This window comes from Hippoglossus stenolepis, chromosome 9, assembly GCF_022539355.2.
Source record: "Hippoglossus stenolepis isolate QCI-W04-F060 chromosome 9, HSTE1.2, whole genome shotgun sequence".
Taxonomy (NCBI): Eukaryota; Metazoa; Chordata; class Actinopteri; order Pleuronectiformes; family Pleuronectidae; genus Hippoglossus; species Hippoglossus stenolepis.
Window position 1 is genome coordinate 20,193,994 of NC_061491.1, and position 13,793 is coordinate 20,207,786.

Genomic DNA, 13,793 nt, shown 5'->3' on the forward strand with positions numbered 1-13,793 from the left:
CACGATTCCTTTTCTGTTTCAGAGGCATATATTCTTTTTTTTGTATTATTTAGAGTTTAATGCAGTAAACAATCCTAATGCAGTGAGAAATATTTGTATATTTATAATATATTATAAATTAAAGCAGTATGCATTAATATATTATGTATAATATGATATCATTATAATGATATCATATTGTAAATAGTGTGACTAATACCGTGAGTGCAGAACATTGAAGTTGTACCTTGTGAATTGCTTAAAGAGAGAGAAAAACGGAAGCACGGTCATCAAAGCAATGTATTTCTGTTTTATTGTATTACTCATAGTTGCTCAGACACGTGTATATACAAATACAGATTATTTTTTTGTCAAAGTTTTTTCGTTGTCGTTTATATACTGTAAAAGAGCAGGTTGGAAATATTCCCCCACTGATGGCAAAGTGGGAGCGGGGTTCAAAGGTGAGGGGGACAAGGACAGCAGGTGGTGTGGTGGAGGTTATACAAGCACAGAGAGGGGATGGGACAGGACAGTTGCACAGAAATGAACAAGTGGCTGGTCAGCAAGAGCGTCGCTGACAAAGAGAGGCTGTGGACCTGGATCGATGATAGGCTCCCCCCTCCCCCCGCTAACAATCCACTCTAGGATTTGGTGGAGGGGCTGCACTAATCCTTGAACTGTACCCAGGAGCAACGTATACCGTAGGGACAAGTGATTCTGGGGGCGTTCAAAAGGGAGAGAAACGTGAAGGGCCCTGTTGTAGTCTCTCCGACGCCAGCACCCATTCCATGTAAAAGCACAATGGCAGAAAGCGTCTTGTACACAGACGGGGCTGCCAGGGCAGAGGCTGAAGGGCTAAGGCATGGGAAACACTCTTCTTTGCCAAAGAGGGTTGCCGCTTCCCATTCACTGCGGCAACAGCAAATGAGACACGCACACACACACACACAAACTCAAACAGTCTCACACATTTTTTTTTCCAAGCTGAAAAACATCCGCACATTGATGTATACACTCCACAACACGCCTCCTCTTGTGAGGGCGGCGAGCGGGTGAATAGTCGGAGGAGACAGACTGCAACTACATGGGATGAATTCTGCAGATGAGCACAGACGAGAGTCGTACTCAGGAAATGAAAAAAAACGAAGTTGTTTTTGAACTACAAAATGACCTACCCCCACTGTAACTTCACAACAATGGTTTGTGTTATGTACATTTGTCATCTGAAACTACACAGCTCTATGACATCACTCAAATGGGGATGCAAAAAACACACAACATGAATGTGATCAAAAAATCTAGTACGCCTTAAAAAGGAAAAATAAGAGCAAAGGAAAGAAAACATTATTTTTTAAACTTTTTTGATCTATTTTTTTTTTTTGTCTTTTTCTTTTTTACATGTCATCAAAGTCCATGCGCATGCCACATAATGAAAAGGGGCGAGATCCTGCAGTTGAAAAGCTGACAGTCCACTCAGGGCAGATCGTTGAGCTGACCAACGTGCTTTCAAAACGTTGAAGGCAACAAAAAACTAAAAGAAAGCGTACAAAGAGGCCGTCCAATATGTCCCAAAGTGTTTCTCTCCGAGGCAGGATCCTTATGTGAAGAGATGGTTGAGGGGTCGGTGACTGGTTTGAAACATGTAACAGGTGAGCCACTTGTTGGCCAATGTCCAGCCTTCTGCACACTGGAGCGTGCACAGTTCCCACAGGTTTCCCCTTCGTATTAGCTCAAAGTTTCATCAGGCATCGAGGATCGAAGCACACAATGCGTTTGTTTGAGGACAGTACACACTCCGCAAAACCCAGAGATAATACCGTGTTCGTTTTTTAGAAAAGACATAAGAACCAAATGAATACTTTAATATCAAACACTATTTACATCAAGAAGTTGTCCTAATAATAATAATAATAGTCGTAATCATCATCATCATAACAATAATAATAATTATACAGTTTTAACAATGATGTATCTCACTTTTTTCTTTTGTCCTCCAGAAAGGTACAAAACGGATACTAACCTAACACTACATGTTTTATGGTTGACTACCTCAGGATACACAGTATCCAGTTTATAAGTTGATCCTCATTTCCCAAGTTAAGGTGTGTACAGAAGAAACCATGGTAATAATAGCAATAATGACAAAGAGTAGTATTGGTAACTATAAGAGAGTACAGTCGAAGCTGGTTTCTGATAAAAAGACTAGTGTTAATCTGCTGACAAGCCTCCATTTTGGATCGTATGCGGTGCTCATTTCCCTACGGTGTTATCCTGAAAATTAGTACCTCATTAAATGGCCTGGTCTCCTATTACCCCCCCGTAGCTGAGCTGCTATTTCCACTGTAATAGCATTGTTACCGTAGCACAAAAAACAAATGGCAAAAGGCAAAGGCAGTCTTTCTTGGGAGAAAACAAAAACAACAAAAAAACAGATTAAAGGCAGCCACAAAAATGAAATCAACACAAAAACAAAACAGTGCGTGCCTTTTAAGACTGAATGGTACTGAACAGTATGTTTGTCATTGAATCTGGTGGGTTTTTGTGTTTGCAGTCGTGTTGCATGGATTTTGAGCTGTTTTGTTAGGCACTCTAGTCACACTACCTTCTGCTGTACCTCCCATGACTCTCCTCTGCGTGTGCGTCTCTCTGTTTTATTCTTTCTGTCTCCTTCACTCAGCGATTCTCTCAAACTGCAAGGTCATTGGTGCTTTAAAACCCCCCACAGTGGAAATCCACACCCCACCCTCCTCCTCCTCCTCCCGAGACCCCCCAAGCCTTCCACCATCTATTTTTAATACCAGAAATAACTCCCCTTGCCACAACATGGGGTCCACATGCCTGTCATTTTGAACCTCATTAAAGAGTTACTTAAACCAGTAACACTAGGAGCTGAGGGTGGACACGCGACATGCGCCTGCGCCGCTTCTCTTGCTCCACTTCTCTCTCTCTCTACCTCTCCTCAAACCAACTGGTGCCTTATTTGTCATACAACGCCAGACTCTGAGAAAGTAAGGCAGAGTTTATTCCTCTTTCTGTCCATACTTGACTTTGAAAGCTCAGAAACATGCCCCTTCGATGAAAAAAGACACTCACCATGTGCATCTGTGGGAGATGATGGAAGCTGAATATCATTAAAACACAGTGAATTGCTTTGAATATAAGTGCTAAAACAAACCTGGCTCGACTAGAGCTGTGCATTGCCTTTACTGGAACTTTCTCCTTTAAAGCAATGCGGTTTAAACTAATTGGAGCTAAGTCGTAATTATCTAAATCCGAGAACCAACTAACTAATATCTGAGCATGATAAAAAGCTGTAAAGGACAAAGATGTGAGGAAAAAAGTATAGTCATGTAAATTTTTATTGTCACGGTCACACATACACGAATGTACCAGTCGTGAACCTTCCTTTCTATTCTGTGCGAATGAGGGGGCGAGCAACACACCTGCTTCCTGTGACGAGTGGAGTGGAGTTCAACTTTGGTGAATTTAAACCAGCAACATCACAGCCTCGACCAGTAGCAACAACGTTTGGGTGGTTGGCTTTTGGCCGTCATTGGCTGTAACTGTCCTAGTGAGCCCAGATAGAATAGAGATAGAGACCCTGATTTCAGCTGTGTTGAACCCACCGCTACTTTGATGTCAGGAAAATGACCCAAAAACCACTCGTCCAACAACCACAACCTCAAACAGGCTATATGTGGCTCCACAACTGATTTGCGTCACATCCTGCACTGCCCACAGTAATTTGCCTCAGCAGGTGATTATCATTCGCCTACATTTGCGTATGTGTGATCGTGGCCTTATTGTTCTTACTGAGGAGGATCTCAGACGGCACAAAAATACTAATTTTACGGGTCTGCAACGTGAAAGACAATGTCTGGAGAAAATAGTATTAGTAAAATAACTTTGGGTCCAATTTAGCTGTGAATCATTTTCAAACAATCACTTCATCAATCAATAGTGAAGGAAAAGAAAAAGCTGTCGATGCAAATTTTCATGGGAGTGTTAAATATTGACTACAGCTCAAAGGAAACAGGCAACAATTGTTGCCCAGCTGAGTCAACGCAGCATAAAATGACTGTGACTGTTGCCGGGGAATTGTTTGATCAGCTTTCAAAAGATATTGATCCTCGATCTAAATAACAATCCCACAAAGTATCTGGTGAGAAAGTTTCAGTTTGGTTGTTTGGTGAGTCAGATTCAACCGAGTGCTTTGAGAGGTGTTTGAGCGTGGACTGCACAAAGAGGGACAAGAACCAGTTGCCCAATGGTTCTAGAGTTTTTACACTAACTCGCTCCATCTCTTAGTAGCTTCACAAACACATGCAATTTATATTTAAGAGAAAACTGAGCACCATCTATAAATCAGGGCAGTCTGAAGATCAATAGACTAATGTGCATGCCATTTACTTAGTTTCTCAGTGCTGTGGTTTCCAGTCTGACCTTTGCTTAAAACCATTACTCCTAATTTCCTTCATCATTTCACTTTTAATCGCACATCCCAGTACAGCGGTGGTACAAGAAATCTGCTTCTAATGACGCATCAGAACTCTATGCAGATCTATTCTGAAAGGCTTCGGGAGAGGTCTCGGGATTAGCTATTTATTTTGTGTATGTACAATCATTTCTAAGACCTAGATTCTTCACTTTCCTACTGTGTAAGGCTGCTACTGTATACAACTGTGTAAAAACCCTACTGCTATTGACTGCATTTTGTATGTGACTTTGTAAGCAGTATGTGTGTGTGAGTATGTGTGTGTGTGTGTGTGTGGGTAAACATCAGTGCTGCAAGGACATAAACATGATGTAAAGGGATGTCAAGTCACGGGAAAATAAGAATCACTAAGTGTCAAAAAACGAGATTTGGCATCTTAGTTGAAGGTTTAAGAGGGGGAAGTGTCTCCCCCCCCTTCCAACATCAACTTTTTTCACTCACAGACGGAGAAAGACCACTTAAATATTTTTTTTGTTCTGAAAAAAATAGAGGGTTCCTTGAGAAGCCTGCTCTGACGCCCAATCAAGCGAACACGCTGCACCCAAAGCCCGCCCCCTTCCCTGCAGCCTCGGGCAGATTCAGGCCACGCTAGGTGTTAAATGCCCTCCTGGACAGAGGGAGGCGCTATAAAGTGAAGAGAGCTGCTAGGCAGACCAGCAACAAAGCCAGGAGTGGACTTGTGTTCTGCAGGTGCGGCGCAGCATTTGTTTCCCTTCGGGAAGGCTCAGCTGGTTCGTGACTGGTATCGTCTGAAAGGGTAGAAAAAGAAATACAGTGAACAACTCTTATACAACAGTACCTTGAAGACAATAATATTTTGCAATTAATTGAATCTCAAGTGTTTTTATATTTCCATAAAGCCTGACAGTGTTTCTTGCTGAAGAAACAACGGCATGTTTGTGAAGTTTTTCACAATATAACAGTGATATTTAAACCGGTTGCCATATGAACTTTAGTTGCTGTGTCATGATTCTACTCTCATCCTCAGAAACAGTTTGAAATCATCTCTCAGGTGAGGGCGCCTCCGAGTGTGTGTGTGTGGGTGTGTGTGTGTGTGTGAGCAGCCATGTGCCTGGTGCACCATGGGAAATAGGCTGAACCATGCACAGCAAAGGACGGATTGACAGAACAGAGGACCGGAGTTGCATAACTCTATGTGTTTGTGTGTGTGTGTTTGTGTGTGTGTAGGGACAGGGCAACAGCAGATGACAGATGAATGTTTTAATTTCCCTCGTTTGGAGAATAAGAGAATGAGCCAACAGTTGCATGCGAAGGTGAGAGGCAGACGTCGAGATGCAGGTGGGATAGCGAGGCGGACAAATAGGGAGATAGAGAATCAGGCAGGAGGAGAGGTGGGGGGGCATCTTGATGTGTGTGTGTGGCCCATTTAGATGGCAGGTGATAGTATCTGATGGTCACAGTGAGTAGAGCAATAATGTCATCCTCACTTTGATTTCAGAATGGAACAGCTAATGTTTTACTTTAATTTGTAAAGAAGAAAAACCTAAGTAGTTAGTTTAGAAAATCTGTTGTTATACACTTTGTAGCAGTGAAGATGACTTAGTGTTGTTTCAGGCTCTGGAGGGAGCTGGTGCTGGGAATGTATCAGCAGCATGTGGAGTGTTTCACTTCAGTGACTGGGTTGGGGGGGGGACGTGAATGAAGACATACACATGCTGTGTGTCCTGAGTACAGACCATAATGAATGTTCCTCTGCAGGACCAAACAGCAACTCAGTGAAGAGTAAAAAGTGCCATATGTGTGTTTACTATGTGAATGTAGATGCAGCAGGCAATGTGCATTAGTTATGTGTTTAAAAAACATGGTGGATGGAGGCAGCGTCAGTGTCAATGTTATTTGTGTTTGTTTGAACTTCAGTAAATGGTTGAACTCTGGTCATGAGTCAATCAGGCTGCTTTGCTGTGAGAGGGAACTGGACATCAGAAAGAAAAACTACTGTTTTATCTGCCGCTTTCAGCATTATCATTATATTCTTCAATAACTCCTGACCATCAATATTAATGATGCACATTTGATGTGGTGCTATATCATCTTTATTGTTTTTATTTATAATAAACATATTTACTAACTTGGTTTTGAACATAATCAGCACTTTTTAAACATGACATTTTTTTAACAACACCACTATCTAGAATATGTAAATGAATTGTTTCATGATTGTGTGTTTTTACACTGGTCGTGTTAATCAAAATAATCAAGTGAGAGTATAAAGGCAGAACAATTTTCATTATAAAAATCAAGACCAGAATATGGAGCAGATGAGCCTCTGTGGCGAATTAGTGAAAATGTTTAACAACCGTGTGAGAGAGTGCAAAACACAGTATAATTACATAAAACAGCAATTTTAAACATGTAAGCAGCAAGAGTAAGGGGACACCACTGTGGTAATCGGGTGCAGAATCAGATTAGGAGAAGCGTCAGGCAGAGAGGAGGAAGGCCAGATCAGCTTTCAGACAAACGGCATGAAAAGGAAAGAGGTGCAGAACAAGACACACATGTACAGATGCATGGAGGTCACACTGAAGAGAATCAAAAAAGCAGGAAGCCATACTAACCTCGTGGTTCTAATGTATTGTCTACTTTGTCGTTTACATCAAAAACACGGTCATGTACGCCTATAGTTTTCACACAGCTGTCTATAACAGAAAAATAGGGAGAATGAGAGATCATTAGAGGTATATGCCAAATAGGTTAGTGACATTTGAAGCCCCCCCCCCCTCCCCCGTCTACGCCCTGAAATTAAAACATCCCAAGCAACAAAGCTCATGGCAACATTCAGATGAGGTATGAAGCGACCTGACTGTCATTTGATGTGATCATCTATCAATCCTTTCTCATGTTTTCATTCAAAAGAGGAAAAAAAAAAATCTTATCAATGAAATAAAGGGTTTGGACAGTGAGAGCGAAAAGGTAACTGAAGAGGCAGTGAAGTAAAAACAAAAAAAAAGAAAAAAGAAGTAGACATAAATTGTTTTGATTTTCAATTCAAACGCAGACTCAAACGAGCTCTGTTACAAAGCCTCCGTGTTGCATTGCAAACACTTACTTGATGGTCGGACGAAAACTTTCAGCTTCAGGCATGTTTTCCTCCCGTTCTCAGCGATGGTGGAGGCTGAAAAACAAATATAGACAAAGGTAAAGGCGTTGTTACAATAGCACTAGATATAGTACAATAGTACATGTGCAGTGAATAACAAAAACTTGTTTCCTCACAAAGATCTGCATGAATATATTCCTAAAGATGAATATTTCATGTCGTATTCCTTCCTGTGGGCAACGGTTAAAACTGAGGTTTATTCAGGAGGAAAAAAAATCAACTTTGAGATAGTTAATGTTGGCTCTTAAGTGGGTTTTAGTGGGTTAGTCATGGTTCTTGGGGAATAATGGCTAGAAAGTATTTACAGATGTGCTCGCAAAGTCTCTCTGGGGGAAAGTGGAGTGCTTCGCTCACAGTTTAATTCTAGCATCTTAGATTTGTGCAACTGGCTGCAGCTTAGGAAGGATCAAGGAATTTGCATCATTTTGACTTGTTTAAAATAGGAAAAATAAATTGAAAAAGTCAAAGCTGGAAGATGATGTGTTTATAGTTTATTTGTATTTCCTTCCACAAAAACCTCAGCACTTTTTTTTCCGAGGGAGACAAAGTTCACACACCGGGGAATTTACGCGCCGCATGTACTGTATGGATGGTTTGCGGCCGCTGTCAGGAAATGGATCCTTTCCTGTCAAGCCCATTGGGGGTGAATCCCTGAGCGTGAGCCACCATAGTGGTTCTATCTCATCCCCTTAAAATATAATGTGTAGAATGTGAGTGTGTGTGTGTGGTTGGCCGCTAATAGTGCGGAGGATGTTGAGGCACCAGGTGCCGTCTCGGCAGGAGAGTAAAGGGGTCAAACACGTGGCACCTGGAGCACAGTGGGTGCATCCATCATGGCAGCAGATCATACAGTAGTTTAAAAAATATATTTTATTGTCTTGTGTAATGACATCATATCAAATAGCAAATAGTCTCAGGGTTTTCTCCCACTCTGGTGACATATTATTGATATTTACTGTAGCTTGTTTTCATTTCCACTTTCCCCCTCCGGCTCCGCAGAGACCACACTGTCTGCAAAGCTGTCTGTCGGGCATCGTTTCACGTCTTCTGTGGATCATTCCACAGCTGATGCAATGAAGCCAAGCATTTCCAAAGGCTACCATTTGGGAACTGTCAACTCAAGTCCAGTGAACCTGTACCTAACCCCTCTCTTCCCTTCCCTCGGTCCCAGCTGTGTCACCCTCTCTTCTCGTCTGTCAGCGCCGTCACATCCGCTCGTCAAAGCTCAACCGAACTAGACTCAGACTTTCACACGAGTCTGGTCGTGTTGCTCTTCATGCTCTTAATTAACATTTAACATTCAAAGATGAATCTGTATACATCACTGCAATCAATGGCCCAGCATCTATTTTTCCATGGAAAAAGCAGTGAGCTGCCTCTGTAGCCATGGGGATGTGTTCATTAAGAGAATTACTGACTAATAACTACGGAAAAGGGTCAGAAGAGATGGAAATATATTCCACTTTCTTACATTTTGTTGCTCTCCACTCTTGATTTACCCTGAGTTTGGATGCCATCCTCTTATCAAATGCATGCTGCATACTCTTTCAATCATTTTGGGAATCCTTCTCTACAGCTCATCAAGCTCTCTCTCTCTCTCTTTCCTTCTCTCGCTCTCTCTCTCCCTCCCTCCTGCCTCCCGACCTCGCTTTTACCATTTTAATGTTGTTGCTTCATCAGCTGTTCTCTGTTTCTTAGTCATGTGTCAGTGTGAGAGAGAGGCGACTTGAGATCAGATGTTCTTTTTCACAGCTCGGTTCATATTCAGCAGATGCTCGTGGGGAGGAAAGTGGAAGGGAGGGAGAGAGAGAAAGAGAGAGAGAGAGAGAGGGGGCCTTATTATTTCGGTGTGGAGGCAGCCGATGACACGCTAATGAACCTTGGCCACCGTCGCTCACCCACTCATACACACCAGTACCCACACAATTTATGTCACTCTTCTTGTTGCTCCAGTTCTCTTTTCCACCACTACTTTATGCTCCCACATTCGATATGCACACACACACACACACACACACACACACACCCTCTCCAGATGTCTTATCTTCATCGTTGTTGAGGGCAGAGCTGAGTCACAGCCATCCACACCAGCCACTTAGCAAAGGCAGCTGATCATGAGAGAAGTATGGCCCTGATGAAAATGGCAGAGAGCATGTGGGAGTCTCTGCCATGACGACCGTTTGCCGAGCTGTTTGTGATGTTCGGAGATTTGGCCATAACACCACATCCGCCTCCCACACGTAAAGAAAATCCTGAACATAAAGTGAAAGAGTGAAGGGATATCTCAATCGTGTAGTGATCGAAGTGGCTATCATCAATTATGAAGTTCATGGGAAGTATTGAATTCTGCATCTGTGTCCTCGAGCTGTTTGCATTAAGTATAACGATTTTACAGTAGGAGCCTGAGCCTTTCACAGACATATCAATATCAGCATATAATTGCAAACATAAACAGTGCAAAAATGTACATTCATGTTTACATTTTGCAAAAAAAAAATATATATATATATATATTCCCAATTCAAATTCTCTATACTTGGCTGTATTTGAGTTTTCTTTTTGTTTATCGTTATTTATAATGATTTTCATGGTTAAATATAAAATATCAAGCCTCAATTACATTTTTGTTTAAAGATTTTGGTATTGGAATTTTCTTTTTATTAAAATCGGCATCAGCTCCCTAAAATCCATATGGGTCTGGCTCTAATAAATACAGTATCTGACATTGACCAGCACACGTCTCTGTTGTTTTGTTAATGTGAGAAAAATGAAGTCAATGAGATTAACTGAGCCTGGACGTGGCCGCTGACTTGACATGATGCAGACAAACGAGGTGTGTTGCTGTACATTCTTCACTACAAAGGGAAGATTACGATTGGCTCTACATTCCTTTTCTTGGTAGCAGGCTCTTTATCCTGTGTTTGATGAGGATCTCCCCACCCGGGCCCGAACCGCCCGGGCCAGCGCCTGTTTATTTTGGATTAACACGCTGCCGAGGGCCAGCTTATTGTTCCTGTAGGCCGCAACATCAACACCTGCTATTCTGGTTCCCATCAGGCCCTGCACATGCAGCCTCAACCATCAATCCATCCAGCCGGAGCAAGTGGCTGCCGCTTTGAAGGACAGAGACGCTGAAAAGAAATCTCAGGGAAGGGGTGGAGTGAGGGGGTGGGGGTGGGGGTGGGGTGGCGGGGACGAGGTCAGGTTACTCCTCCAGGCCGTGTCCCCTGGCTGGTAATGGCTGGTCCCCTCAGTACACTGCATTATGCATCAGCATTAAGGCAAATGGAATGAAGCAGAATCCAATTACGGAAGAACAAACAGGTGGGCTCAGTGCGGCTTAGGCGCAGTATTGTTTCAATCACAGCCCAAGCCAAGCTTCTTTGCAACTGTAATGTTATCTGGAAAACACATTTCCTTTTTCCTTTCAGTGGGGGGAGTCAACAGCGTATTCCAGACGCGAGGAAATATAACCACGTGTCTGGCAAGATGGGGAGCTAAATGCAAAGTTTAACTTGGCTAAATAAAGCGCAGCATATCCTGGTCAGAGGTGTAATGGCTCTGCAGTAACAGAATACTGCAGGTTGAGGCAATCCAAGTGCTACAAAAAGCTTTATTTGATGTTTCTTTTACATTAAATCTGGTGCCATTTGGGGTCTCCTCATAGTCTGTTATACTTTAACAAATTTTGGACATTTGGCAGTACCAGGGCTTAATGCAGTATTGCAGACCGACACTCTGCGAGGTACAGATGGTTTAATAATTTTGTAGTATGAAAGTTTCAGGTTCCCCCTTTTGACAACTGTGTTTTAGGCCGTCCTGCTTGTAGAGCGGCACTACAACATCTCTTAATAATCTGTCGAGAGTACTTTTCCCAGAGGTCCACGAACTGTCAACACTTTGTATGAAACAGTATTTCACTATAAAGCATTCCTTCAATTTCAGCGTCAAAAGCCAAGCCTCGCATAGACTCGTATGCCATCATGTGAAAGTGTAACATGAATATCATCATGTTAGCATTCCTCTTAGTCTGACTTTTACAGCCCTAAGCGCTCCTCGCCAGCTATCTCTGCCAGCTCACTGAAAAACAGACCGCTGGCCTCGTCTTTGAGAAAACTCTTCTGTCTCACAGCGTACAAACCAAGTCAAAGTTTAGATCCCGCAGACTGAGTTTACAAACCCTGATGTACAAAATACACAGTTTGACGTTTCCAGAACATTTGTGACATCCTCTACTGATGTTTCCATCTATTGTTAATTAGGCAGTTTTGCAGCTGGAAGACATTTCCTCTATTCGGTGCATAAAAATCACTGCTGGGATTCATTAATATTGGTTTCAGTGTGTGGGAGCAGTCAAAAGAAGCCAATTTATAACTGAACACATGTTAGAAAACCTTGAATTCAAAAGTTCCAGCCCTCCAATAGGTAACATCAGCTGCTCCGCTGTCCAGGATAGTCTCTTTATAGGGCCTACTATAGCACACACATATATAGAATTAACTCATATTCAATAAAATGAACATATGCACTGACAAGGTTACTGAGTGACCTTCACAAAATGTCCTTCCCACACACAAAGCAGTGGACTTTAAGTAGGCCACCTTTACAAGAGAAAAAGATATTCTGAAAAGATTTGAATCCACCGTTAAAGGGAGAAGTGTTTGTGCATTTGTGTTTGCCTTCCTACACAATGTGCGAGTGTGTGTGTATTAGAAGATGGAGGAGGCTATCCACTGAAGAGGCCCATTAACCAGATGTTACTACAGCGAGCGCACAATAGGAGGGGAATGAGGGAGCTGGGAGGTGAAAGACGATGACTCTGATTCAGGCAGCAGAAGGAACATAAACTTCCCTCCCTGATGATAGTTGCCCTCTTGCTCCTCACTTGCATCTTTCAGCTTCCATCTAAAGTGAACCGAAGTCACCCCCTGTGCTACTTGCACGACAAGGTCAAAAGCAATGAAGGAAAGAAAAGAAGAATATGTTCAGAGAGGACAGTGGGTTAAACCCTTATTGTACCATATATAAATGCAATGATTACATCTGTGAAAAACAACATAATGACGCCCAAACACATCTCTCAACATTTTTTTAAATGAAAAGCTGGTGATTGAAAGACTGAAAACCCTTGAACTTCATCAACCCATTCATGTTTTCATACTTAAATCACAGAGTTTATTGTAACTGAACAATCTAAGGGGAAGTTCAGCCTTTTAGAGCAGCCATAGAATATTAAATCACTTAACATAATAATGTTTCATTACTGCACTTAATGCATCACATGGAATCATAATATTATTGTTATGGCCCAAGTATCCACCCACCGAATAAAAGAGAAATACTGTGTGTCTGTCAGTGTGAAGTAATAGATGGAAGAATAATAATAAATAATAAATAAATGAAGAATAGGCAAATAATCATAATGAGTAATGCACTGGGTAAACAAAGATACAGTATATGTTAATGGTTCAGTGGCCAAGGATAAAATGTCCTTGCCTTTGCGCCTTTGTGATGATGAATCATAACCAGGTTCTGAAGATGGCTGTTAAATGCATGAATCATAATGGGCTGAGAGGAACCTTATGCCCTTTGAATCACAGCCCCCGCCTGCACCACTTCTCTCTCATCTCTTGCTTTTCACTCTCTCTCTGTTTTTTCGGCAGACAAAGTGATGACTACTTTATTGTGATCAAACTGAAATCACTTGATTAGAGACTTTTCCCCCCATCTCGCCTTACATTCTCTGGCCTGTCAACAAGTCGTGCCACGACTTAGCTCCTGGCCTGTTATTACCCCGAGTCCTTCCAAAGGGCTGGGTCATTTGACTGTTTTCAATTTATTTTTGAAAAGGGGGGGGCACTTCAATGAGCTCGGCATAGCCAGACCTCGAACATGCTTAATTCTTGTGTCTCAGAAGCCAGTAAACCAAACTTATTGACCTGAAAAATGTTAATTTGCGCAAAAAGTTACCAATGTGTCATTAGATGGATGTTTACAAGCAGTTTTGCCAATTTACAACTTACTTGTCACTACATTTATAGCCCTTTCACCCCCCATTAGCATTTTTCTTTATTTTAAATTAGCACATAGCGACAAATCTGAAAACTTTTGGAACAAACCAAAGAGAGTTGGCAGTATTGCTTGGGGAGTGCAAGTTACAACTCTCTGTCTCCTCTCTGTCTAGTGAGCGGCAGAGCAGCA

At 42.1% G+C, this 13,793-nt stretch overlaps 1 protein-coding gene across 2 annotated transcripts in view; it reads right to left on the reverse strand.

The window, feature by feature from the left end:
- Positions 1-266: 266 nt before the first annotated feature.
- Positions 267-13,793, reverse strand: part of efna5b (ephrin-A5b) — a 99,663-nt gene continuing 86,136 nt past the window's right edge. The window contains exons 3-5 of one of the 2 annotated variants that reach the window (XM_035166115.2): positions 7,542-7,607; positions 7,051-7,131; positions 267-5,223 (exon numbers count right to left, since the gene is read on the reverse strand). In XM_035166115.2, the coding sequence (XP_035022006.1) occupies positions 5,099-5,223; positions 7,051-7,131; positions 7,542-7,607 (272 nt within the window). In that variant the 3' untranslated portion in view covers positions 267-5,098. The remainder of the gene's footprint in view (positions 5,224-7,050; positions 7,132-7,541; positions 7,608-13,793) is intronic. The other variant, XM_035166116.2, reaches the window with a different exon arrangement.